The sequence below is a fragment of the Euprymna scolopes genome, chromosome 41, assembly GCF_053919585.1.
Source record: "Euprymna scolopes isolate OS-2025 chromosome 41, ASM5391958v1, whole genome shotgun sequence".
In the NCBI taxonomy this organism is placed as follows: Eukaryota; Metazoa; Mollusca; class Cephalopoda; order Sepiida; family Sepiolidae; genus Euprymna; species Euprymna scolopes.
This window is the reverse complement of record NC_136522.1, coordinates 66,994,027-67,021,905: the sequence shown is the minus strand read 5'-3', so window position 1 is coordinate 67,021,905 and position 27,879 is coordinate 66,994,027. Positions and strand designations below refer to the sequence as shown.

At 32.7% G+C, this 27,879-nt stretch overlaps 1 protein-coding gene across 1 annotated transcript in view; it reads right to left on the bottom strand.

Moving 5' to 3' along the window:
* LOC145266579 (splicing factor 1-like) overlaps window positions 1-27,879 on the bottom strand; it is a 74,732-nt gene that overhangs the window by 30,081 nt on the left and 16,772 nt on the right. Inside the window, exons 2-3 of the mRNA XM_080122419.1 lie at window positions 21,142-21,276; window positions 13,021-13,096 (exon numbers count right to left, since the gene is read on the bottom strand). Of these exons, the coding sequence (XP_079978545.1) occupies window positions 13,021-13,096; window positions 21,142-21,276 (211 nt within the window). The remainder of the gene's footprint in view (window positions 1-13,020; window positions 13,097-21,141; window positions 21,277-27,879) is intronic.

Below are 27,879 nucleotides of genomic sequence, written 5' to 3'. Positions count from 1 at the left end.
ACACAGTACTTTTCTTTCTTTTTTTTAAAACTAAATGAGAAACCATTGAATAAAAATATTTTTTTTTTTACATAATTTCTTTATATAATTTATGTTAGAAAATGATAGTAATAACTTCTACAGCAAAAGGTACAATTAACAGAAAATTAATTTTGAACAAATCAGATCTGTACATCATTTTTCATACATGAACACTTGACAAATACAAAGTTTTAGTTATTAGAAAAAAAAAATGCTTGACTTGAGATTATAACATGATCTTTGAAATTGATTCTGAAGTTATCAAGCTGGGGATTAGGGAGTAATTTCCACTTGAAAGCTGAAAAGCCAAAATCAAGTGTTTTATTTTTTCCCTTAAACCAAAGAAAAACCAACATTTTTTTCAACGATGCTCCTGTCATATCACTGAATCTGAATGTCTTACAAGAAGGAAGGGGAAAGTTTTCAATTACTAAAATAATTTTTACTTTGCCGTGATGAAGGGGGGTTAAAACCTAAACAAACTATAAAAAAAAAAAAGAAAGAAAGAAAAAGAACCCCAGAAATTTAGAAAAGAGGCAAATAATTATGCCACCAAAAATAGCACTGAAAAAAGAAAATGACCGAAATATTTTTCTTGAATGGAGTCAGAGCGATTATTCTTTAAATGTCAATGAGTGCAGCTGAAGTCACTATCCAAAAATGGAATCTAAGATGATATAAAAAGGCCTGTCAGCCATACCATTAGTAAGATATTTATAAAAGGCCTGTCAGCCATACCATTAGAATTCACAAACCTAATATATAAAAATTAGCTTATCAGATTTTCCATGTTAGACGTAAATAATAGATCTGACAAACTGCGATTTAATTTGGACTAATAATTTCTTTACACTAAAAAAAAAAAAAAAATGGAATTTAAGAGAAAATAATAATTAAATTATCTTTAAAAAAAGATTTTTAGATCTGACCACATTTAGATTTATGGGTTTTAGTTTTTTTTTTTTTTTCTCATCAAGGTTGCATCCACTTTCACAAGTTTTCTTTTTGCCGATTGTACTCTGCGGCCTTAAAGATGGTTTTCGTCATTTTTAATCGTGACAAATGGAATGTAAAAGAAGGCTGAAGAGTAGAACAGACAAAAAAAAAAAAAAAACTGAAAATGGCACAAAGCAAGATGAGGAAAAACGTAATGTTAAAATAAAATAAACGAATATACCATGAATAGGGTGAGACTTAAAAAGATGAAATGTATGCAAAATGTGTCAGTAAAATAAATGATTTTGAATGGTCTTTATTTTGTTCATAAAAAAAAAAAAAAAATGAAAGCCGAAAAATATTCAGTCAGACATAGTTTAAAGTTTTTATATGCCTCCAAGAATCTCCATAACAGCTTGTCAGATATAAATTTTGAATACAAGTTTTATAGCTAAACATACAGATTGAATGAACAAATCTTAATATATATATTTTTTTTTTTGTTTCTTTTAATAATTTCTATTTTTTTGCATTTTATTTTATTCTCAAGTTCTGTATTTAGTTGTGATTCGTTATTTATTGTCGGATACGCTAACTAGTTGTAAACAATTTTTATTTTTCCTTTTGTAATATATTAGATTTCATTGGAGAAATTTAAGGGCAAAGCAAATACATGGCTGTGATAAATTGGAGTTTACGGAGAGTCAAGGTACCGAGTTCAGACAGAAAGTCGATGATGAACACGCAACTGCATACAAAAAAAAAATGCAATTTGGTAGTGATTTGTAACGACTGAACAAGAAAGATGAATGGTAAGAGATGAATGTGTGCAACAAAAACTCCCCTGAAGTTAACTCTCAACCAGCCAGAGATGCATTAAAAAAATCTTTCCAATTAAGAACTTATCACAAAGATCACGAACTGAGAAAATTTTTTAGTTGGAAACTTGTCTGATAACAAATAAAGAAACTTATTTCTGATACAAAGCAGTTTTAAATACGTTTCTTCTTTTTCTTTGTAGATATTTTTATACAGGTTTTAAATGTTTTTTCTTAATTATATATCTCTTTGTAGATATTTTTATAGTGGTTTTAAACGTGTTGTTTTTTGTTTTTTTGAAGACTATATTTTTTGTAGATGTTTTTATACAGGTTTTAAATATTTTTTCTTGATTATATATCTCTTTGTAGATATTTTTATAGCGGTTTTAAACGTGTGCGTGTTTTTTTTTTTTTAAGACTATATATATTTCTTTGTAGATGTTTCTTTCGTAGTTTTGAATGCATTTTCTTGACTAATTTCTTTGTAGATATTTTCTCATGTAAAAGTCTTCAAACTATCAGTTTCAATAATTGTCAAACAGAAGTAGATGAAATCGGACAAAATATTTTTTTTAAAAAAGAAAATGGTAATATCCATAAGAATTTTTTTTTTTTTTAAAGGGTTAGTTAAAAAAAACTTAATCTATAAATATAAAGAATATAAGAGAAAAAGAAAAAACATTTTTGCTTTAAGACATTTAAAAAAAGAAAAAGAAATAAAAATTAGGCAGTTACAATATAAACAATTAAAATTTTAAACCAATAACCAATTTGCCTTAAAAAAAAAAAAAAAAAAAAACCTGTGTCCTAATTTGCTGCTCAATGGGATATCGTATAAATTTGATCATGCTTTTAAAGATAGATGAAGTGGAGCTCTTCTAGGAAGAAAAAAGGAAAAAACACATGCGTATTGGATTATATATATATTTGGTTCTTATTTAGAATCACAAAAGAATACAAACAAATTTTTATAACTGTTATATACTCGTTAAAGAATGAAGATATCATATTCCAAAAATCATAAATTGGTCAAGTAGTTTTTTTGCTTTTTTTTTTTTTAACTAAGAAAATCCAAATTTACAATTTTTAGCAATTAATAATTTTTGGTTATTTTGACTACAAAGAAAATTATGGAGGTCAAACTGAGTTATCGCCCTTGAATTTTAGTATATTCTAAAATAATATGGCAGCTCCTAGCTTGCATCATAAAATTTGGTTTTCTTAGATAAAAAAAAAAAATTTATGTGACTTTTGGAATATGACATCTTCGTTCCATGATGGGTACATACATCATATAGATTTGTCTGTATTTTCTGTATTTTTGATAGAGTCAAATTCTAAATCAGAACCATATTTTTTTTTATAATCAAAATAAAAGTGTAAGGGATAGAAAAGGCAAAGATGCAAGCAATTAAAAGCTTTTAAAAAAAAGATTTTTGTTTCTTAATGTAATTTATAAAAACCTTAAAATAAAAAAATAAATTATCACGGTTGTATTAAAAAAAAAAAAAAAAAAAAAGGCCAAAATAAAGATCGATTCAAAATGTCAAAAATAAATTAATTTGATCAACAGATTCTTCTAACTGAAAAACTAAAACAACAATTAAGAAAGGATACAGTGTTTATTTCAGCTTAGAAAATTTAATAATTTAGGTCCCAAACTAAAGAGATCAAGTTAAAAAATTAAGATAACGATTTATAAGAAAATAAGTTTAAATTGAAAATAAAATTTAAAAAAATGGAAACATTTTAAAAATATTCCCACCCCAATGTCAAAACCACTTTTCTACAAAATGAATTCTTGGATAGACCAATTCGATAAATTACATTAGACCATGTGATCAGGAATCGAGTCCTTTAAAAGTTATCTGGGTATAGAATTTAGCCCACCTCCTTCATTTTGTGTTTTATCTAATCGAATATATAAAATATTGGTTGGATTTTCAAAGTTGGCCCTAAATAGCATTTAAGCTGACAAAATTTGATTCTGACTCGTCAACTTTCATCTGTTATTGTTGTCCCACGTTATTTACAATAAACTAACATATTTGGACAAGTTATTTAAAAAAAAAATTTTTTTAAATACTTAATCTGATCTTGCAGTTTTTTTTTAATATGTAGAAATTCTTAAATAGTCCTCTTAAAAGAAAAAATAATTCATCTATAGCTGATTTAATTCTTTTAGTAAGAGTTATTGTGCCCTCTTTTATTGCCCCCTCCCTCCTTTCACAGAAGGTTTACTAACACTTACATTTTTTCACATTCTTTATAAAAAAAAAAAAGCAAAAGTTTATTGATAATTCAAACACCGATTGATTAGTGATCTATTCATTTTTTTTTATGTGCTTTGTTCTAAAACATTTTTTTTTTCAAAACCTAGCTTAGATATCGAATATAAAAAAGACGTGCTTTACCAAAGAGAAATATTTGCATATGTAAATATTCTTAGATAATTATCTTGAATGAAAAATCAGCTACGGGCCCAGTTTTACTTTGTTTATATGAAATAACAAGGTTCACTTTTGACTTAGATATTCAACATAAAAACGGCGTGGGTTTACAATATTTACAAAACAAATTTGAATGCCAGGAAATCCCAGGTTGGTTATATATATATATATATGATAGAGAGTGTGTACATTTGAGCATAATAGATCTCTGGACATGCTGGGCAGGTACATCTAATTCTTTATAATTTTAGGTTCAAGTTTAAACGGCTTTTCAGTTCAAAGATTCAAACGAATTTAGTTGGCACTTTCCAATACCTAATGAGATTATAAAAATAATTTACAGAAGGCAATGCGACTTTCTAGTTCTTGTTTATCATAAGTACAGTTGTATTAACCCCACCACCTCAATATGGGAGTTACCAATTGTCTTGCAAAACTAAGGATAAATTATCATCATCATCATCATATTTGGTTTGATGTCCGTTTTATATGCACGCATGTGTTGGACATACAACTTCTGAAATGAACACTGTAATTTGAGCGAGGAGGAGGAGGGTGATAGGGTGAAACACCAGACACTCATAAGTGAGAAAAGGCAACAACCAACTAAGCAGAAAGAAGCATTTTTTTTTTTTTTTTTTTTTTTTTTTTTTTTTTAAATGCACAAAGCTGATGCAGTTACATTGGGATTTTAAAAGAAAAGTTTATTTTTTAAAGAAATACATGATTGACGACAACTAATCTGGCTAAGAAATGACAGAATCAACAGATTTAACTTTTATTTTGTTTACAGACACGAAAAAAGGTTTTTTATTTTAGCAAATACTACGGACTTATAAATCAATTTAAAATTATTCTGCACAAATTAATACACCAGTTCTTGTTGGATGATTAAGTGATGTTGAGATTGGTCAATACTTAGATAGGTGACCATTTGGAAATACTCGAGGCTGTAAGCAAACACCGCACTCAAAATATGGTTACTAGTGTTGGGACGATTAATCAGAATCAGAAAAATCTGCATATTCCCCCAATGCCAAAAACGATTCTTTTGTTTTGTTTGCTTTTATTGGAGACCTAATTTTCTATTGTTAGGACTAATGATAGATATTTATAGATTTTTAAATTTACCAGTAAAACTAAAATCTATACCCACCACCCCGACCCCACGACAAGCATATTTTTTATATTCGCAAAAATATATGTACATATTTATGGTTTACACAGTGACTTTATAACTATTTAGAAACTTAAAAAGAATTGGAATCAGTAATTGTATATGATCCGGGGAAAATATTGGAATTATTGTTCAATTGGAGGAAAACTGGTGACAGACTAGCATCCTGTCAAGCTTATACTGCAGAAAAACACATGAATGTTCAGACTTAAAAGAATTTCAGTCATCCAAACAAGATGGCTGAGTTTTGTTTTACCGTATATCAACATGCATTTATATTATTGCATACCAAAATACACTAATAATTGATTGTTGATAAAGCAATATTTAAACTAGTTAGGAAGGGGAGGGTAAAATTTCATGTTTGCTTACATACTAATATTTTTGGGAAGGTAATAATCTGGTGGGTCTACTTGCGGATCGTTTATGCAGTAAAATGTGCCAATTAATACTTGCAAAACGGGCTAAGACATCCTTAGTTCTTTGAGAAAGTGGTTATTCCTTTTAACAAATCTATATTTTCTGAGAGTTTAGAAGTTGGACCTGAATAGCATATAAGCTGACATATCCAACTTTGATTCTGACTAGCCAATTTTTATTTGTTATTGTCGTTCCATGTTAGCAGACACTATAATGTATTTTGCTACAGTTTATTTTAAAAAATTACATGGTGCAGCTTGGACAATTGGTAATATGGAAACATTAAAAAAAAAAAAAAAAAAAAAAAAAAAAAAAAGAGCACATCAACCAGGGTAATAATTTATTTTTTTTAATCGGAGTATAAAAAAAAAAAAAGAGTTGTTTCCCTTATAATAAAATTTTTTTTCTTTTTCTGTATAAGTTTTAAAAAATGTGCAAGCAAATAAAAAGTTAACTAAAATGCCTTTATTGAATCTAAGACAACGCCACAGGCATCATATATATATTTATTCAGGTCATCACTTAAGGAGTTTCATTTTGTGTATATACAATTATTGCTACAAGATATGACCTTTGTTGAAGGAAGTTAAATGGATGCTCTTATTCTCAATTACTTGAGGTAAGATTGTCTTATTTAGTGATTCTAGTATGGCTGTTATTGAACTTTGAAAAGAAGTGCATATTTTTTTTAGTTTTTTTTATTCGATTATAATCAGTTTTCGTCTATGTCTCTCTTTCAGTGAAAAGTTTTAAGCTGAAACTCAGGGTTTCAATCATAAATAACACAGATTGAATAGAGCAAGACAACAGTTTATCATCAAATTAGTTAAATGCTAGTAGATATTATAATTCTTGTGGTGGCCATCATCCGATCAGATTGAGCCGGCTTCTTCCTGAGCATAAATTGCATTTCAAACCATCGCAGTCCAGTTTCATCAATCTTGGGCTGAATTACAGGATATGGCTACCTATCCCAGATTCCATTGCCAGAGAGATCAACTACTTGTGAGTCCGATAGTATTACCAGGTTGTCCTTAATTGTCATTGCCCAGGTCTTCAGCCACCTACCAACATGTACATAATAAAGATACATACAGATGATACTATCATCTGATACTATAGATCAAACAGAGAATGCAACAGATGGGGGGGGGGGTACTACGTCAACTGGTTTGATTGGCAGGAATGCAGTGCTTTTTCTTACCCCCTTCCCACCGGCTGAATTTACTGCCTGATCTGAAACTTATAACATCCTATGGTTCATCACTGAATTCTTATCGCCTATAAATAAACATAATTGAATCCTGTTTTTATGGCTCTTGAACTATCTTCTACATGTACGAAGTTATCTTGTTGAATTTTCCAAGTTAGACTCAAATAGCATTAAATGCTATTTGGTTCTAACAAATCAAAATTTGTTTTTGACTAGCCATTTTTTTTTTTATTGCTATACCACGTTTATTTGCAATATAACTTACTTCACTGTAATTTTAAAAAAAATATAAAAACTTACTGAGTTCAGTCTAGACTATAATCACATTCTACAAGGGAAATTACTTATTTTGAACTGGGGACAAAAAAATAGTCTCCCTTACACCTAAAATTTTATTTCTTTTTTTTGTAAAAATTTTTAAAAAAATGATCCAAGACACGTAAAAAAATACAAAAATAAATAATAACTTCACTGCATCCCAAACAATGCCGGGCATGTACAGCTTGTTCATATATATATATATATATATATATATATATATGACTTCAAAAGAAGCTTATCCTCTTATAAATTCCAGGAGCAAGTGTCATTTAAATACAAGTTTTATGGACTGGGTGTTTCACAAATCAAAAAAAGCCATGAAAAAAAAAAAAAAAAAAAAAAAAAAAAAACTACAGGAAGCTAACACAGACACCCCCAAGCCCCTACTCCAAACAAAAACTAGCATGTGGGAAAAAAGGAAAGGAAAAGAAAAAAAAAAAGATTGGATTTAAGAATTTTTTTTAAATGGGAAAAGGAAGAAGAGAAAAAATGCCCAATAAAAAGAAAAAAAGGTGAAAGATAAAAAAAAAAAAAAAAATATGATGTCATTATTATTATGATTATTATTAATAATGCTTATTAATTATTTTCAAGGTGCTGAAGAGCCAGTGCAAGATTTTGGTTAGAAAAAAAGAAATGTTTTATTATTATAATTATTATAATAGAGAATGACAAAAACAAATAGAATTCTCATAAAATTCTTCAAGTGCTGCTGAAAAGAATTTTGACTGATTATAAAAAGAAAAATAGAGATTAAAGACGTTAAGGACAATGTAACAACGGTCAGAAAAGGGGGGGATGGGGTTTGGACAAGAAATTAGCCGACTCACAGCCAATAAATGTAAGCACGAGAAAGAGGTAATGACAAATTTTCCGATTTTTTTTTTCTGGTTTTACTAACGGACAAGATCATCCAATGATAACGTCTAATAATTGAAGAAAAAAAAAAAAACTCAAAATAGGTTTTAGTTTCTGAGAAAAGCCGACTATGAAACCAAAAATGATTTTAAATAATAATTCTATAGAAAAGATAGCAACAAACATAAAACTGACGATCAAGTTTACAAGGAGGATGTTAGATTTGGCAATATGTTTTACCGCATCATGAGAATGCCTTTTAAATTGTTGCCTAGCAACAAGTCTAGCCTTTTTACTATTATGTCAGGAAGCAGGGTGCAGAAGAAGGAGTGGGTGAGGAGGTTGCATGATATCAGATACAAAAATCAACAGGCAAAACTACTTTGAAAAATTATCAAAAGAAAACTAGGCCACCTTACCACAACAAAAATAAAAACCTTCAGTTATGGTAAAAAAGCAATAAAAACATGTTGAAAAAACATTTTTTTTGCCTTCCCATAATGCATCACAGATGTGGAATCAGTTTGCCGGCACATCAAGTAACAAGTCCTCCTTTTCAAATTACTACGAAAAATGTATAACATTAAAAACTACATGTCATTTGACTCCAAATAGCAAAGAAATATTTTTCCTTTTACGCAAGACCATCTAGATGGGTTTTTATTTTGTCTTTTTTTAACACAAACAATTATGTTAGATACGCCCAAACACCTCTAGAAGTAGTTCCATCTGCAAGTCGCCCTTCCATGCTTAAACTCAAAATAGAATTTCCATTGCTAATACCGATTAAATCGACACGTCATAAAATCAGAGAATTCCAAAATTAAATTTTTATTAAATAACAGACCAAAGCCAAAAAGAGAATGAAATTCTGAAGAAAAGATAATTAAAATAGAATAAAAACAAAATTAAAAAAAAAATGTTAAAATTTTCTAAGAAACAAAAATTAAAGACAGAAGTTTTCCATACTTGTGTAATTTTTCAAGGTTATAGATGTCAATGTCTTTGAGAAAAAAAAGATATCTTCCTACAACAACCCAACATATTTGTTGCTATGATTCCATCATACATTTGAAGATCTGTTTTATAACACGCCAACCATTTCAAGATTATTTAATGACAATACATATTGGAAAAAGTCTATTAATTTGGTTTGTTCTACAGAGCATCAATCTTTTTGATCTTACTTAACACCGAATCACAATCTATTGGAAGATGACATACATTTAATTAAACACAAGTTGTAAAATTGTTATTTTATTAAAAACTGGCAGGAAATTATAGGTTCATAAAGGTTTGAATTAGTATTTTAGCAGATTTTTTTTTCATGGAATTCCACATAATACGAAATATTCTAAAAAGAAAAATGTTAATATTCTTAATACATTTAATGGTCAAGCTTTTGTTGATCCCAAAACGAGCATTTCGTATAGGGAATAGAATATTTAAACCTCCTATAAGTGACTTGTTATTTTTACGGCATGTTAACACTTTTTGTTTCAAGTTAAAAAAAAAAAGTTATTTGAAAAGTTACATATAGCTTCTGGTGAAATATATGCTTGTGATTTGAAGCTTAATGATTCTATATTTGCTTGTGTCATCGCAAGTTGATGCGGCGTTCATTCAGGATGGGTAGAGTTGGCTCTTCTTATAGAATACACAGCACTGTTTTGGGATTGACAAAAACTTGAACATTAAGGGAGTGTATTAAAAATATTAATATTTTTCTTTTTTTTTTCTTTTTTTGAATATCTTAGATCACACGCAATGGTCTGCAATGGCAAAGATAACAACGAGCAGCCAGTTCTGGTACCAGCAGCAAATACCATAGATCTGTGAACTGGAGCTAGGCTTAATGTTGGCTTTAGTTAGCCTCCCAGGCATGCAATATTTTTGACTCATAAAAAGGGTCCCTTAGAGTTGGGAGATTCTATTTATAGGAACTGATGAATCAAATTCACATTCTGCTTCGAACCAATCAAAAACCAGAATTGCTCTATAAAAATTAAACCTTCTTTTTTAGCAACCTTGCATAGGTTTTTTTTGTGTCAACACAAGAAGGATCTTCTGCTCTTTAGCTGCACAATTATAAAGTCCGAAACCTGTACAAAACAGCTGTCCACTGAGAATTCGTCATCTCCAAGACTTGTACAGAATAACTGCCCATTCGAAACATTTCTGAAACTAAAACAAGGCTTGCAATTCAAACCTTGGAGTGGTTCTGGTGATATTGTTTTGTGGATGAACTCTCCTGGGTTGCAGCACAGTGTGGCTGAACCAGCAACAAAGTTTCCTCTTTCCTCTGTTTGGTTGCGAGTCTGAAGGTTTCAAGCTGTAAAATAGTCTGAGACTTTTGGATAGCTTACTCACCTAGTCATTAAGGGCGTTGATTAGGAGGATTATGCCAACATAATTGCAGCCAAAACATGAAACCAAAGAATGAAGACTTACAAGAATATCTACTTATCTGGATGCGACTAAGGAGATGACAACCAACTAGATAGATACCCTTGATCCCATATATTGCACACAAAGCAATCACTTGTTAAAGTACATCAACCACCAGCACAGAAGCAACATGTACAGGAAGGTGATGGTAGCTAAGTGGTTAATGACACAGACTGGCAACTGGGTGTACCAAGTTTGAATCTAGTTCATTCCAGAGAAAAACTTCCACTTAAGGATGTTGGCAACCTTTACGTGGTCCCTTCCATAAATACTCAATATACTCCTAGAACTAGAAATAATTCTAATAACTTCATTATTCATAAAAAGAATTGTCATGCACACACAAAACTATTTGTCAAGTTATTTGGCCGCCAGTTTGAATTTTAATGTGATCTTTTCAATGACCTCTAACACAAATACGCTCGATTCAACAAATAATGCCTTGCTACCGATACAAGCCATTTCAAACCCCTCCCCCTTGATTAGGCTTACTTTGTGAGAAGGATGCCAAACTAATTTTAAAGCCTATGAAAGGTTAGCAAAGGTCCTTTTCAAACCAACAGTTAGGTCTGCAGCAAGGTAGCGTCTCTTGAACTAACAAGCCCTAGTTTGAGAAACAGGAAATCAAGTACATACGCTAACGCTAACCCGACAGTTGTAGTAGTACTTAAAGGCCAGAACTATTTGCCTGCTAGTGGGTTTCATAATATTTAGATGCAGATGTGTAAAGATAGTAGTATGATAAGTTTTAACCTTGCATTGAAACTTAAGTAACGTGGAATTTTCCAATTAGAATTTGAGTAAGAGCTACGTGTCATGGCAGTGACGTCAGAGAAACAGGAAGTCACTAATCTTATGTGGCGAATGGGCACGAAAGATCATTTATCATTGAATTATCAGAGAGTGATTAGATTTGGATATCTGCCCTGAAATCCCCCCCCCCTGGGCGAAGAGAGGATTATATGTATACATTTATGCTCTAACGAAAAAAATAAATCCCAGAGATTTTTCAAATTTCAAGGAATTTTTGCCATTTTTTTTTTTTTTTAAATAATTTTTACAAGATGTTATATATAAAAAAAAAAAAAAAAAAAAAAAATCAAAAGACATCTACAAGAACAGACAGAAAAGTAGATGGAAGCTAACCACCACTGCGGCTACAAAAATACGACAAACTATTTCCGACAACGAAGATGCATCGTGGGGATTGAACATCCCAGCAGTTACATATTAGGAACCCTATGACAATAACAACTAAGTTAACTAGTATGGATTTCGACAAGGATCATACTGAGTGCATAAATCTGAAAAACAGGGTAATTCCCAGGGTTAAATCAAGGATGGCCAACATTTAAGGTCAAAGGTAAACGGCATAGATAAAACAGAGGTAAGAATCAAGATAACATATGACAGAGACCACCAATATTGCAAGTCTAAGTGAGAAGCACGTACAAGACACTGCAAAGAAACATTGATAATCACTTAGTGTGAAATTTTACCTTGATATCTGTCCACGTGTCACTCATTTAACTAAATAATTAGAATAGATAAGAGAGTCTTAATCTCTCTCCAGAATTAATTCTTGCCAAGAGTAAAACCTTTAAGAACTCTTAGCGAATGTTTCCTTGTGTCTTTCGTGCATGAAAAGAAGTTTTATTTGCATAGCAACCACTAGACGAATGAAGATGAGCGGCGGTGTCAGACAAGTATGATAAAAAGAACTTTTTATTCTTGAAAACATTACACAGCTATGTTAGATATGCCTCATCGTTCCGAGGACGACGGGAGGCAATCTTCATATCTCAAAAGGATGCAGATAACGAACGATGATAAAAGAGGAGCAAAACAGATTAGAAACGACTATTTTGTGTTAGAGAAATGTTTAAAAACCTTAGAACATCTAAAATCAAGCTGAAAATGAATATTTTTTTTTAAAAAAGAGAATGAATATTATTTAAATTCGGAAAAAGTTGGATGGCAATTTTTTTTTTTCTGTCTAAGGGAATTGCAGGAAATTTTTTTTTTTTTTATTATATCATTCCGTAATTAGGAATGGGAGGGGGCACAAGTCAAATACTGTACGCCTACAACTGCAAATAAAAAAAATTATAATAAAGAGATACATAAATTAGAGTTTTATAAAAGTTGGTCAAGATTATAGCAATATAAAAGTTGCATCCAACTTTCGGTTTGAAATTGTATATATAAATAAATATATACACATATATAGAGATATATCAAATTTTTTTTTTTTTTTTACTTGCACTGACTCTTTGCATGCCTGGCTGTTGAAAAAGAAGTTAAAACAATTGTAAGGTTACTACTGCTTGTCTAAGCAGCAGGCCGCAAGCAAACCTGTCTTCGGGATTAGGTGGGATGCCCAGGTCTCCTGTTCGCAGTCTACGACTTATCTCCTCGATCTGCAGGTGAACTGGAATGAAGTGGTTATAATAGCAGCAAATATTATCAATCGAAAAAACAAGCAATCAACAGAGGCCAGTTTGAGGTTCATAACTGCCACCCATCACACACAAACAGAACAAATGAAACATTTAATTTTAAAAAAAAAAATTTTTTTAATCGAAAAACTTGGTCATATCTTGTGAAGTTAATATTTCCTAAAAACTTCCTTAGGAGCTCGATCAGATCACACTATGCAGGCAGGCAGAGCTATTTAAGTAAATTGTCTATTAAAAAGAAAAGTTACTTATGCTGTATAAGATGAGGATCGTGTTATAGTCAAAATACTCTACGGAAAACACTGAAAGATGCCAAACAAAATTTGTGTTAATATTTTTGTCACAAATGCTTGCCAATCTTTTCAATTAAAAATATATTATTCCTGCCAGTACAAAGCTAATTCAATGAAAAATTAATTGGAATATGGAAGCAATATTCTTGGATAATTAGACATTTTTTTTTTTTTTTTTTTTAGAAAATTCAAATCCTCATTGTAAGACAAGTTTCAGAAATATTTATTTTTGGAATAAATAAAAGAAAACTGATGGCAAATAAATTTTAATTTATTTGCCATCAGTTTTTGTTTTTTTTGTTCAAATCTTGTTTTATTTATAGTTTTTTTGTAAAAGGCGTTCAATGTTTTGGCACTTTTCTGCGTTTTCCATAAACCGCCCAAACAATTTTGACAATGGTACGGTCCTTATACTGCATAAGTACCAAAAGAAAGAAAATCTTTGTTAAATGAACATTCATCAGAGGGATGATGTTAGCATTTAAGCAAAATTGAAAATGCATTTATGGATATTTCTTTTTGCCAACTAAATGAAACAAAGCATAAAGAAAACCTGATCACATAGAAATTTTCACTTATTAAAGAATGAAAATAAAAGGAAGACTACAGGTTTTGCACAGAAAATGAAATTGTTAAGTTCTTTGATACGAGCAGGATACAGACAAAAAAAAAAAAAAAATTTTTTTCCCTTGTTCAGCCCCCCCCCCCCTCAAACTAAACCTATTACAGAGGCATTATGCAAGGAAATGAGCAAGATTCACATGTCTGTTGGCATGACATTTAAACTTCTGCATAGTAGTACAGTTGGGAAAGCAGAAAACAAGGAGTGTATTCTAAAGTCTAGCAGTCCGAAACAGGGACCTCTACAGTGAAAAGGTAGGATTTTGTTGCTAAAAAGGTTTGTTCTGTGCATGTATGCCAAGGAGATTAGAGCGCATTCCATTACAGTTCTTGCAAAACCGACAGGGATGCAACATTTTGGGAATGGGACAGGAGTTTGAGCTTGGTTAATAGTGCGGGACCTATTAGGTTTTATTTTTGGACCTGGTCTAAGAGGGAGACGCATCAGCCTGGGTATCGCAACAATACTCCATGCGCAGGTGAATAGTAGCTTTGTAAAGATGCAGGATACTTTCAGGTGCCAGTAATTTTCTAGCACGGTAGATGGAACCCACCTTTGTAGCAGCCATAAATTCTTTCTCTTTCTCAATTTAAAGATTTTAAAATTACCTTTTAAATGTCACATATTGGCCATTTTTTATGGATTAAAAATGGCCAATTCCAATATATACTGCTTTAATCTCTGAAAATTTGAAAGTGATTTTAAAGCCTTCGGAAAGTGATGAATAGAAAAGTTAATGGCAAAAGGTATATTCAAAAAGAGAATACTCATTTTTTGACTGCACCTCTGTCGTATCAAAGAACTAATTGTTCTAATTGCTTGATCATTTCATTTTCACTGATTTTTGTTTTATTATTAACGTGATCATAAAATAGACTTCAAATTTTTATAAAGTCTTGGGGCAGAGAAATACAATTACTCTCTAGATTAATATTAACTGACAAAGGGGAAAGAATTGTTGTTTTCTGGGTTGGAACCTATCCCTCTAACACTGATCATTGGCTAAGTGACTTACTTAAGTGGTATTTAAAAAAAATTATTTTATTTATTTATTTTAAGTTCCTTACATAAAGTGGCTTCATGTCTTGTCTGGAGTGAAAAATATAAAAAAAATTTTTAGCACTGGATTATTTATCAGTATTTTTTATTCTTCATTTTGAAAATTTTATCATTGTGAAAAAGATTTCTACATTTCTATTTTTTTTTTTTTTTTAATTTTTACTAATCAAAGTAAAAAGATGTTTAAGGATAATGATCCTAATTTAATTTACACATGGTGGACATTTTTAATCTTAGTTGCTGGGATTTTTTCCCATCATTGTACTCTCTGACCTTCTTTGGATGCCTTTTGTTTGGAATTTCATAGATGAGATAGTACAATGACTGCAACGTGAAGATTACGAAAATAATTCCAAAGTATGTAAATAATTATGATTGTGAAATAAGATTCATAACGTTGAAGAATAATACAGAGTGAAACAATTTTCAAAGTTCATCTTAAACATTACCTTCTAGAAAAGTGTAAAAAAATTTACAAGCCACAAAAATGATTTTCATTCAGAGAGATTGCATGCAATTTTACAATAGGAACATGGGCGAGAAATATATATGGATATATTACGTCATCAAACAATATTGTGGAGATAAAATGTAGTAAAATTAAAGATTTTTTCTTAGAAAAAAAAAAAAAAAAAGATTGACGTATTTGATTCAGATCTATAAACGTCTTCATAGATCCAAATGAAATCAGTCAATCTGTTGGCTTTTTTCTGTGCTTAATTTGCTTTTTCCATTTTGCCTGTCACACACATATATACCGTTTTGTTTGATTATTTTTTCAATTTAGGAAAATAGTATTAGATGGAATTTTAATTCTAGTCAGAAATTACTTTCTATCCGTCAAGTTAAAGGCTTCAAAAACCACCATTCACCCATGCATGGAGTATTGTTGCCACATCTGGACTGGTGCATCTACCACTAGTGTCTCTCTTTTAGACAGGGTCCAAAAAGAGTCTCCAAGGTTATGTACTATTGGCCAACAACCAACCTCTGTTCCATCCCTGCAATGTTGCATGCTTGTGCCTGTTTTACAAGTACTTTAATGGAATGTGCTCTGATGAACCCATAGCACTTGTACCCTCTAAGCATACCCCTGATTAACTTGCCAAGCAGCAAAATCTCACCCCTTCACTGTAGAGGCTCTTAGATGCTGGAAAGCTCTCTAATAGTTTCTTCCATCAGACTGCTAGATTTAGAGATTTATTTCTTGTTTCCTGCTTCCCTGACATTCAGAAATTTAAATGTAATGTGAACAAACATCTCAATACTTAACTCTCCACTACTCCTTGTTAGTTATGATCCCAAATAGTAGACTAAGTGGCTATACACCTTGCTTGGAATAATAATAATAAAAATTTTTTAAATTATAAAGTACATAGAACAATGATTTCTTTATGGCAATAAAATTCAAAAGCCATTTTGAAGCCTTTAAACTATCAACCAAAGTAATTTCTGGCTAGAATTAAAGCTTCACATACTACATCAAATATTATGGCTTGTTTTTATTCATAAATTAAAGCGCTTCATGACTGCACCCCCATTGTAAAATTTAACCAGGGTTTGAATTCATGTAGTCAATAAGGACTGATTAAGCATCCCGAAGACCCTGGTTTAGCCATTCACACAACTGACCCCCAACAATTATCTACCTCTCCTCAAACTGGCCATAACAACAATTTTTATACACACGAGTTACCTAGTCCTAGTAAACAGCTTCAGTCGACTGCAAACACCACTTATTACATCTTACCATAAAGAATAAGGCTGAAAAATCCGTTTCATATTTAGTGTTTAGAAAATAAAACAAATTATGGCACGTTTTTACAATCACCCTGTCATGAAAAATAAAAAAAAATAAAAATGGGGGTGAGGTATATAATTTTTGCTTTTTTAAATAATCCAATTATGGGCGTGGGTACACACTATTCATCATATTTAGAATGTTGAGGCATAAAGTTTGATATTCATAAGCTATCTCTTTAGTGCTACATGATGAAGGTCATGTTTGAGTAGAAAAGTTTGATGGTTAGAAATCATTCACAGTGGAAGCTGATGAAATCACTCTTTTTTTGTATTTTAACTGGCGAGATTTCAAGGAGGAAGGATGTATGCATCTGTCTACTTTCCCCAATGGGGAAAAGATGAGGCTGTTCATCTGTCTTCTTCATCTGTGTCTGTGATTATACCTCAGTTTCAAATAAACTTTTATTAAAAATTAAACATTGACATCAGAGTAGTTTTGTGTCTACAGATAACCAACAATCTCGGCTCAACCACAATACAGATGTATAAAATGATTTATACATACTTGACATGTAAAAGTGTAACATTTGGAAAAAAAAAAAAGTGCTGTAAGGAATAGTTTCCCATTGGATATAGGGCTGACTAGTCAGTTGCTTGAATCAGGCCTTTCCATTTGTCTATCTAACTTAAGTAAAGGATATAGTCGAGTGTAGGAGTATCTAGTGGCATATGTATTGGCCCCTTATGACCAAAAAGGGGTGACTATGATTCCAGAATTTTCCTGTGCTGCAAAGGAACCAAAATGGACAATATGAAACGTTTTGTTTCAGTCCAGTACATGGCAAAAGATGATGAAATTGTCACAATGCGATACATTTGCCTGACCTTATAAGGACAAGATTAAATCAACTGAGCTTAGATCAAGCGACTGAAGGATTCACAAAAAGGCTATAACCAATTGCTAACATGCAGCCTAAAACCCGAGACTAATTTGCCTGAAGGAGAGAACTAAGAAAGCTAAATGAAACAGTAAATATAAAACGAAACGAAAACAAAAAGAAAAGAGAAATAAAATGGAGAAAGGATTGAACACCATAACATCTTCTGATCATTCGGAGATTTCCAAGACTGGATGTATTTTTTTCGTTTGATATTTTCTTGTTGGTTGCTTCACACAGCTAACACATAGCATTTCCTTTTATCCGATCCCAATTCCTCAATCTGGCTGACAGCCAATCAGACTTTGTAATAACACTGATGCACATTTTTTTTTTTTTTTAGCCATTTGTTCATCTCTTATGATATCGTTAATTGTATTTCTTTTTTTTCATCCCTGCCTTGGTCCATTGAGCTGTTTTGTGGAAATTCCATAAAGATTGAATCTCTTAGCATAATAAAATTAATTTATATACAATGTGTGTGTGTGTGTGTGTGTGTGTGTGTGTGTGTGTGTGTGTGTGTGTGTGTGTGTGTGTGTGTGTGTTTAACCACGCCACTTAGTTGTTCTTGCCATCTCTATACATCGTTTGGGGATATAATGAAAAGTTTATCTCGAATCAGATGTGTCAAAAATGTCATAAATCCCATGGCTGACATCTCATTTTATTCATGTGTTGCAAGCAACATAGGGAGAAACTGTTAATAAGCAGAGTCGAAGATTCTGTACCGGGGATAAAACCAGACTTGGGTTTTGTACTAGCTCGTAACAATGAATTTGCTGAATCCTGGACAAGCATATCAATCCATTGCCAACGTGGAAATTGTGACAGTTTCAATTCCATCAGCAAACACACACACACACGTGGAGTGATGTTGCATTCTGAGCTACATTTTAAGTTGGCCACAACTAACACCACTTTTCATAGTCGTGAAGTGAAGCTGGATTAATGGATTCACACAGGATTCTGACACATTAATGTCATAGAAGATGACAGAAACAGTAACATAACTCGGGTTACATATTAGGAATCCTATGTCAATAGCGATTAAATCAGCTGGCATAGATTTTTACGAGGGTTACACTTAGTACATGTCATCATAACTCAAATCTGCAAAACAGAATCATTTCCAGGGATTAGGGTGATGTAAAGTTGAGGCAAGAAACAACAAGGGATTAGGGTGATGTAAAGTTGAGGCAAGAAACAACAGTTCAGACGGTAGACAAAACAGAGCTACAAGTAGAGATGACAAATGAAAGAAAGAAATCAGTTTGTGGGAGCCGATTGGGAGGCATCAATTAATGTGACTCTGCTGTGGGTCGAGTGCGCCAGTTAACAAATAATGTAGAAATCTTTGCAATCTAAGCGTGAAATATTATCCCAATGTTTCTGTCCATGCGTCACTCATTTCAGATAAGTTAACCAAATAATCAAATTAGCTAAGAGAACATTTCTCTCTCTCAAGAGTCAATTTTTTTTTCAAGATAAAACCTTGAAGAAAATTTTCAGCGAAGGTCTCCTTGTGTTCTTGAAGAACCAAAAGAAATGTAAAGTGCATAAAAAAAAAAATAAATAAAAAATATCCCGTATATATAACTAGCAGATCTACCTGGTATTAGCAGGGGCACAACTGTAACATACCTTCTATCTCTTTATTCATGTACCCTCCCCCCCAATTTTCCATCTCCTTTTCTCTTCCACCCAGTTCATGCCTTTCTCTGAACACACATACACAATTCTCCTTTATATTAGTTGATGTAACTCCTAGATTAAAAAAAAAACTCAACAACTTCCCTTTAGTTAGTATATGAAATGTCCCGAAATCCAACTCCTCCGGGTACATTCAGCTCCAATTTAGGGTAAAAACTTTTCTAAATTTTAGATATTGTGCATCCTGGGCAATACCTATCCAGAAAATATAAACTTTATACGTGTTTATTTTGAATTATTCAAGTTTTAGCTGGACATACAAACAAATATACAGACAATTACCTTTATATAATAGATCAAGATTTTTGTTATTAAAATATAATACTCATGAGAAGAGCGTAATGAAGGGAGGATATTCAGTACAGTGTACAGATCGCAGCATGTAAGATGAACTACTTGCCAGCAAACTCTGAAGATGAGACGCGACATGGGTGAAAAATAGTAAAATAATAAAAGTTTTAAATACAAAAGCTACTTTGTTATTAAAATGCACAGGGATTCTTAGAGTTCATATCTATCGAAATACCCACACCAAAAATTGAACTATTAAAAAGATGTTCTTGTTCAGAATTGCCCCTATATTAAAAACAAAAGAAAAATCTGTATGATGTATGTACCCGCAACAAAAAAAAAAATACATTTCAAAAATCATGTAAATTGATAAAGTAGTTTTATTTTTAAATAAAAATCAAATTTTATGAGTAATTGAAGAGTGTCTCTCTTGTCCACCATTTTGAAAACAGTCTACAAAGATAAAGGGGGGGGGACTCAACAATAATTCAAACTTGCAAGATTTATGTTGTATTAACTACAAATAGCCATTAATCACTTAAAAACGATTTTCTTTATTAAAAAGCAAACAACTTGATCAATTTATGTAATTTTTGGAATATGCTATTTTCAATTAGTCAAGTACATACATAATCAGAGATTTTTCTTTACTTTTGTTTTTTAATATAGGGGGGAATTCTGGACAAGAACCTAATATATTATGCATTTTTTTTTTTTTCATGACAGGGTTATTTTAAATAAGCACCCAAATTATATATATATAAAAAGACAACCTGAAAATTAATTCCACTTTTATAATCTTTTTGTGATAATGACACGTTTTGTTATAACTTGGATAAATGAAGCAGTTATTTTTTTTTTTTTTTTTGGTAGAACTAAAAAAACGCTAAATTATTAAAAGCAACAATTAAACATTTTAGAATACATTTGAAAATACAGCAATCACCAATATATGTATAATATCAGTTTGAAAAAATTGTTAAAAATATGTAGTTATTATACATGGTAATCAAATACAAGGTAAAACATTAAATAAAGACATTAATAACATGACAATCATCAAAGTAGGAGAAATAAATAAATGGATTTACTTACCAAAAAACCTGAAAAGAGGGGAAGGGGCAAGAAGAAAAAAAATATTCAGAGGAACAAAAAAAATAAACAATTATTTGATAATGGGAATACCATCAAGTGAAAAAATATTACTAATTTGTTTATAAATTGATTATTGTTGAATAGAAACATATTTGCAATAATAATTATAGCATGTTGAAAAGAAAAATGTATTTTAAAAGGAAAAAAAAAAAAGAAAAAGTTTTGTTAAATGGTTTACTCCCCAAAAACGTTTGAAATTAACTTACCTAAGTATTGTTTTTCCTGGTCACCTGACAGATTAGCTGGAATCACCGTTGGCATGCCCGGAATGATGGTTTTGTCTGTCTCTTCATTACCCCAACGACTACGTTTCTTTTGTTGCTTCTTGTCAGCAATCCAATCTGAAAATAAACAGAAATTTTGTCATTAACATAAATGAAACCAGAACAATAGACAAAAAAAAAAAAAAAAAAAAAATATATATATATATATATATATATATATATATATATATATATATATAAACAAAGAAAACCCAACCCAATTTAAAAAAAAAAAAAAAAAATCCGAGCATGCAGGGTCCCCCTCCACATGTAAAAAATTTACCTTCACCATGACTAATGTTTGTGCAAATTTTTTTTTTTTTTTTTTTAATTCAAGGAGTGCAAGAAAAGTTATTGAGAAAAGTACAAACGAACGAATGATTCCCCTAGAGGAGCAATCAGAGTTATTCTGGAAAATCCATTCTGGCAAAACTTTACTTTCACTATGACTAATGTTTGTGCACAATTTTTTTTTAAAATCCAAGGCGTGGTTATTGAGAAAAGTACAAACAAACAAAGAGACGAACAGGAGCGATTTACTAGGTCCAATTCCTTTGTCGGGGGACCAATAAAAATTTAAAAAATTAAAAATCTTTATGATGTATATACCAGTCACAGAATGAAAATACCATATTCCAAAAATCATGTAAATGGAGCAAGTAGTTTTTTAGCAACTAATAATGTATAAATAACTATTACAACACTGATATTTTAAAAATCGGTAATTTGAATTGAGTTGTCTCTTTATTAAATATGGCAGATAAAAACACAGCGTTTTCTTTTCCTCATAAAGTTTGGCTTTCTTAGTTAAAAAAAAAACAAAAAAACTACTTGATCAATTTGTCACTTTTTTTTTTGGAATATGACATTTTTTGGATATGTTATATTTATTGCCCTGAGATGGTTATTTTACTATCACTTATATACAGCATAATCATGTTGACACACCAGTTGTTGTCAAATCATTGAAGTTAAGCAAAATTGAACCTGGTCAGTACGAGATGGATGACCATTTGAGAATACCAGATGCTGTATGTAGGAGGACATCAACACCTCCATGCAGAACTGCAAAAATCTAATGTCATTTCTTCCAACTGGAATATACAAATGACAGGACTGCTTGTGAATTTGATATTTCCATGAAACTTCCTTCTTTGGAGGAAGTTAGTTTAACCTGTCTAGGGTGAATATGCTTCAGTCAGTTGGGTATATCCAAGAGACGTTCCAAAAGTAATGTTTCCTATTTTTTATTTACCGGAATGGACTAGATGGGATTGCAAATTGTATTGTTATGATGGTGGTCCCTCGAACAACACCGTAGTAATTGTTAGTGACAAAATCATAAAACGTATTTCAATAAGAGCTGTGGGAGTTGGAACATAAGGTCCAACACTGGATTCAAGGAGTCCAAAATGCTGACCATTTCCTTGGTTTAAAGTCATCCAACATTCAGACTGTATAAATCTGAATTGGGACTCCTAGAATTCTTACAAATTCAACAGACTCCTGCCAAAACCTCTCAGTAATGTTGATTTGAACAGTTAGCTCCTTAAATAAAAAAGGATCAAGTCAAAAGTTCTGATCTGTATTCGAGGTGGCATTTACCCTAGGTGGGTTGAACCAGCTTCCTCTGAAGGAGGAAATTTTGTGGGAATATCAAATTCACAAGTGGTCATCAGTTGCTTGCATATACTCATCAAGGGAGATGATGACATTAGGTTTTTGCAATTCTTGCAGGGAGGTGTTAACGTCCTACATACAGCAGCTGTTATTCCTAAATGGTCATCCATCTGGTAATGATCAGGCTCAATATTGCTTAACTTTAGTGATCTAATGAGAACCAGTGCGTCAAGGTGAGCATGACGTATATATTCCATAAGTAAAAACAACAGGATAGGAATTAATTGTATACAGCGATCACCAGGACAACAGTGTAATAATTGTTAATGGAAATCAGTAGAATTTGATTATTAACTTGTTTACATTGAACTTGAAGACAACTATATTGTAGTCAGCTGGAAAGCAGACCAGTGGAACAGAGTTCCACAAGTGGACAGTTCAAGAAAAGAAGCTTTGTTCATGAAATCTGCATTTAGATTTAGGAAATTGTTGATAGTGGTTGTAGCTAGGCAAGTGTTTTTTTTTTTCAAGTTTGACAAGGTGGGGGGGGAGAGACTCAGATTGTGTTAGGCGTTTATGACAAAACGTGACCAGTATTCATTTAAGATACTGAAACATGGCAATCTTTTGATTTTCCGATCCTTATTGAAATAATTGTACAATTTAACCCGATACGAAATAACTAATCACTTAACGGCTTCCTTAAAAAAAGAAATACAGGTTGGAACAATAAAATTGTTGCCCTAGAAAAGACAAAACTCCATTTTTGTTTGACGAAAACCAGTTTTCTTCTTTTTTTTTGTTGTAGACAATCTACTAGTTAGCCAGTTGCGTACAAATCACAAGAAAGATATGAGCCTTCTATCATGCCTGAACGAGACACAATATTTAATGAATGAGATCAGAGATGTGCCACTGTACAATCTAGAAGAAGGAAAACTCTGATGTCAAACATGTGCCACAGATCTCATACATCTCAAACGGAGGAGCGAGGCCTCCTCAGTCCTAGTCAACAACCTCCCTAGAGCTGGTGACTTAAGCAAATCACTAGTTTGCAAACTTAAACTGCTTAAGGAGTAGGTAGGCTCTGCCTACCACCTGGCTTCCATACTCCTTTGCCTATTAGTAAGAATCAAAGGTGTGATCGCAGGGACTTGTTAGAGATGCTCAATGCTTGCCTTTGTTTCCAATGAACGCCATCCCCCACACCTGCCTAATTCCCTTCCTCTTAACTGGACATCTTGGAGATGCTTGTATATCATGTATACCAACATGATTGGACTGGGCCACTCTTGTCTGACAGGTTTGAGGGTACCAGTTTGTCTGGCTGCTGTATTCCGACTGACATTACAGGGGCCCTAACTCTTTGGTAGCGCTTAGAGTAGCTGCTCTATCATCAGTTGTATAATATCAGGATGATTTTGGTGCCATGTTGTACATGGAAAAGAACCCTGCACTCATCTCTGGTGGGCATCTCCAAGGCAACACTCATGAAGATGAGGAGTCAGCTGATGGTTATGTCTCTGACAGGATAGATGTAGCACTCTCCCTAGACGCTAGCACCCAAATACATGTATTTGGCGGCTTTAATGTCCATCACAGTAATTGGCTTGGCTTCTGACTACATCAACACAGATGGTAGCATCACATAATTCCATTCCTTGACACAAGACAGTAACGTTCCCAACCCGTCTCTCAGATTGCCAGGACCAACAAGTTTCACTTCTGGACATATTTCTGACCACAGTTCTTGAGGATCGTATATAAAGGGAACATGACTGGAATGGATATATTGAGGGTATTGCTAAGGCTGCTGCAAAGAAGGTGGGCTCTCTTTAACATGCAAGAAAGTTACTTATGCCTGAGAGTATAATGTACCTCAACAAGGCCACCATTCGCCCATGTATGGAGTATTGATGCCACATTTGGGCTGGTGCATCTGCTACTAGTCTCCCTCTTAGACAGGGTCCAAAAGAGAGTTACCAATCTAATAGGTCCCGCACTATCAGCTAGGCTTCAGTCACTATCCCATCAATGAAATGTTGCATCTCTCTGCATGTTTTACAAATATTTTAATGGTGAATGCTCTGACGAACCACACCTGACAAACCTAACAAGCAGCAAAATTCCACCCTTACACAGAAATCCTATGCTAATAGTTTCTTCCCTAGGACTGCTAGACTTTGGAATTCCCTTTCAGGTTCCTAACTGTACTGACATGCAGAAGTTTAAGTGTAATGTAAACAGACATCTTACTGCTCAACTCCCTACATAGTACCCCTACAAATTAGGTCACAGATAATGCCCCCCACCCCAGATCAAAGTGACACTGTGCCGTGTTTGGGGTGAAAATGCAATAAAAAAAAATTTTTTAATTTTAAAATCTCATGGTCTCTACCAATCCAAGTTATGACAACAGGATCATTGCCAGCACCCTCAAAATGCAATGCTTAAGGGCACAGCTCAACACATCATACGACTCTTTGGAAGTGGTGGAGCAAAAATCCAAGGCCGAGAAATACCCGGACTAAGAAGTTCATTGGAAAGGTCCAGGCAATCATTGATTAAACTTCCCTACAACCTATTCAGCAGATTGCCAGAGATTTAGGTGCCCTACACACAAATGTGTATGCATGTGTGAAGGAGGACTTGAAGTGTAGGTTCTACAGGCGGCAGACAAGCTAGATCTTGATTGAGAAAACAAAGAACCTCAGGCTAATTGTCCGTCAGGTTGCTCAACAAACTGAAGCATGCCAAGAAGCCAAACATGCTCATATTTTTTTTTTTTTTTTTTTTTTCCCTAGACGAAAAGAACTTCTGCCAGGACCATCACTAGATTGCCTCGAATAACAGGGACGTGCCCAGGGCAATGAAAAAGTTTCCGACTACGGTTATGGTCTTTGGTGTGGCTTCAAGTGAAGGCCACCTCACATCTTTGAAGTCGGCTTGAAAATCAACACCAAAGCGTACCTGGATGTGCTGAAGAATGGGGTGATCCTTTGGTGCAATCAGGTGGCCACTGGCAAACCTAGGGTGTGGCAACAAGACTCTGCGCCAGTCCATGCCTAAAGAGACCGTCGGGCTCGGCTTCAAAAGGAGTGTTACAACTTTGTACTCTTCTCTCACTCGCCCCTCCTCCCTCAAACTGAACCTGCTAAACTACTTTATTTGTTCATACGTCGACAACATGACCTCCCACAACAGTAAAGCTAGCCTGATCACCGCCATCTGCCAAGTTTCAGCCGGCGCTTGTGAAAAAGGCATGCTCCCAGTTCTGGGGCCCGTATAGAGGTGGTGATTGAGGCTGAAGGCGGCTACATTGAATAGATGTCAGCTGCACTACATAATCAAGTTCCTATTTACTTGCCTCTCTACAAGGGCAGAGTTATACACAAAGTTGGTCTTTAATGTGGGGAAAATCCAGCTCCCAAAAAGGGGCACTCTGGATAGGAACAAAATAAAATCATGAAAGAGTTCTTTACTAACCGAGGACAGTAGTATCAGAACAGATACTACACTTTGTTCCTAGCCAACTACATAATCAAGTTATGTGAATTGATTTTTTCAACAAAAGTTTTAATATAAAGCTGTAGTGTTTTCTTTAGGACGGCATTTTATTGTTCCACCTTGCATAGTCAAACCTTAGTTTATAAATATCTCTAAACTGGAACAATTTGGATTATGTAACAAAAAAATTCGAGCCAGATATTCCTTGGTTTTCAAACAAAATTTCAATTGCAGAACTTCGCTGATTGCAAACCAAAGCATACTGTCTGACAAATGATTTTTCTTAGGAACTATATTCTTAAATACCTGCATTAAACACATTTTTAAAAAAACCTACATAAGAATTAATGACTTAAATTTCTTTTACATTTTTTAATGAGAAAATATTTGGTTTTCAGTAGGTAGGATTTAAATGGCTTTAATGCAATTTTTTTTTCCAACTTGCTCCAGCTTTCTTCATCGTGTTTAATGCATCTTTGGTCTTGATAACATTTTAACTATTCTATTATTAAAAAAGATTAAAGGAGAGCAGAAAGTGGATCTTTGGTTTACTTTTGCTTCTCTGATTTTGTGTCATTTAGTCCTCTCATTCCATGAGCAATGTTTCTGACAAAGGGGGAAGAATTACCGTTTTGTGAGTTGGAATCTATCTAACATTCATCATTTTTGACTTTGAAGCTGTATTTTCTTTTTTCATAGCAAAACTATAATTATCACACCAGCCATCTAATTATGTGAAAATTTTTATGAGCTCTGTTAACATTGAAAGATATAAGCATTTTTTGTAATATAGACAAAACAGAAAAGTAGTAAAAATACAAATAAATGTTACCAAAGGCAAGTTACTCTTCTACCTGCCTGGATAAGTTTTGTGGTTTAACTTATTTTAAAGTTATTTTTTTTAATTTGAAACATGAGTACTGTCAAATGCTTAAATTAGGAGACGAAAATGACTGAAACGAGGGAAGTATTGATAATCACTTAATAAAAATTTAACCAGATACTGATAGAAGCCCACCATATAAATGTCATTTATTAGGTGGGTTTCTCCCAGTATTTATTCGGGCAGGTAGAAGAGTAACTTATCTTGCTTTTGGTAACATTTTATTTTTTATATATTTGTTTTTTCACCACTTTAGTGTTGTCTATATTGCAAAATGCCTAAAAAGGCCTATTGAAGAGACAGATGTCTCTAAAGATTTGGGCACATCACATCGCTCCTCTAAAGGACAGTGCTGATATGATAACCCTTTTAAGAAAAAAAAGGGCACAGCGAAGAGATGAAAATCTGGCTAACCAGAGTTAAAATGTTCAACAAACCTCTACAACAGCTTTATATTTTTTTAATAAAAAAAATTTTTTTTTTAAATTTGATATTATTTGGAAAGCTTTTGAGATGAAGGCGGCGTCATAATTTGTGTCTTCGTTCTGTTGCTAACTTATCCTCAACTTCACAGTAGTTGTTTCATCACGTTTTGGCTAACTCATTCACTGTCCTCCTTCAGGTGATTAACTACGACGGGATAGGAATGCCGAGTCTTGTAACTGTATCCT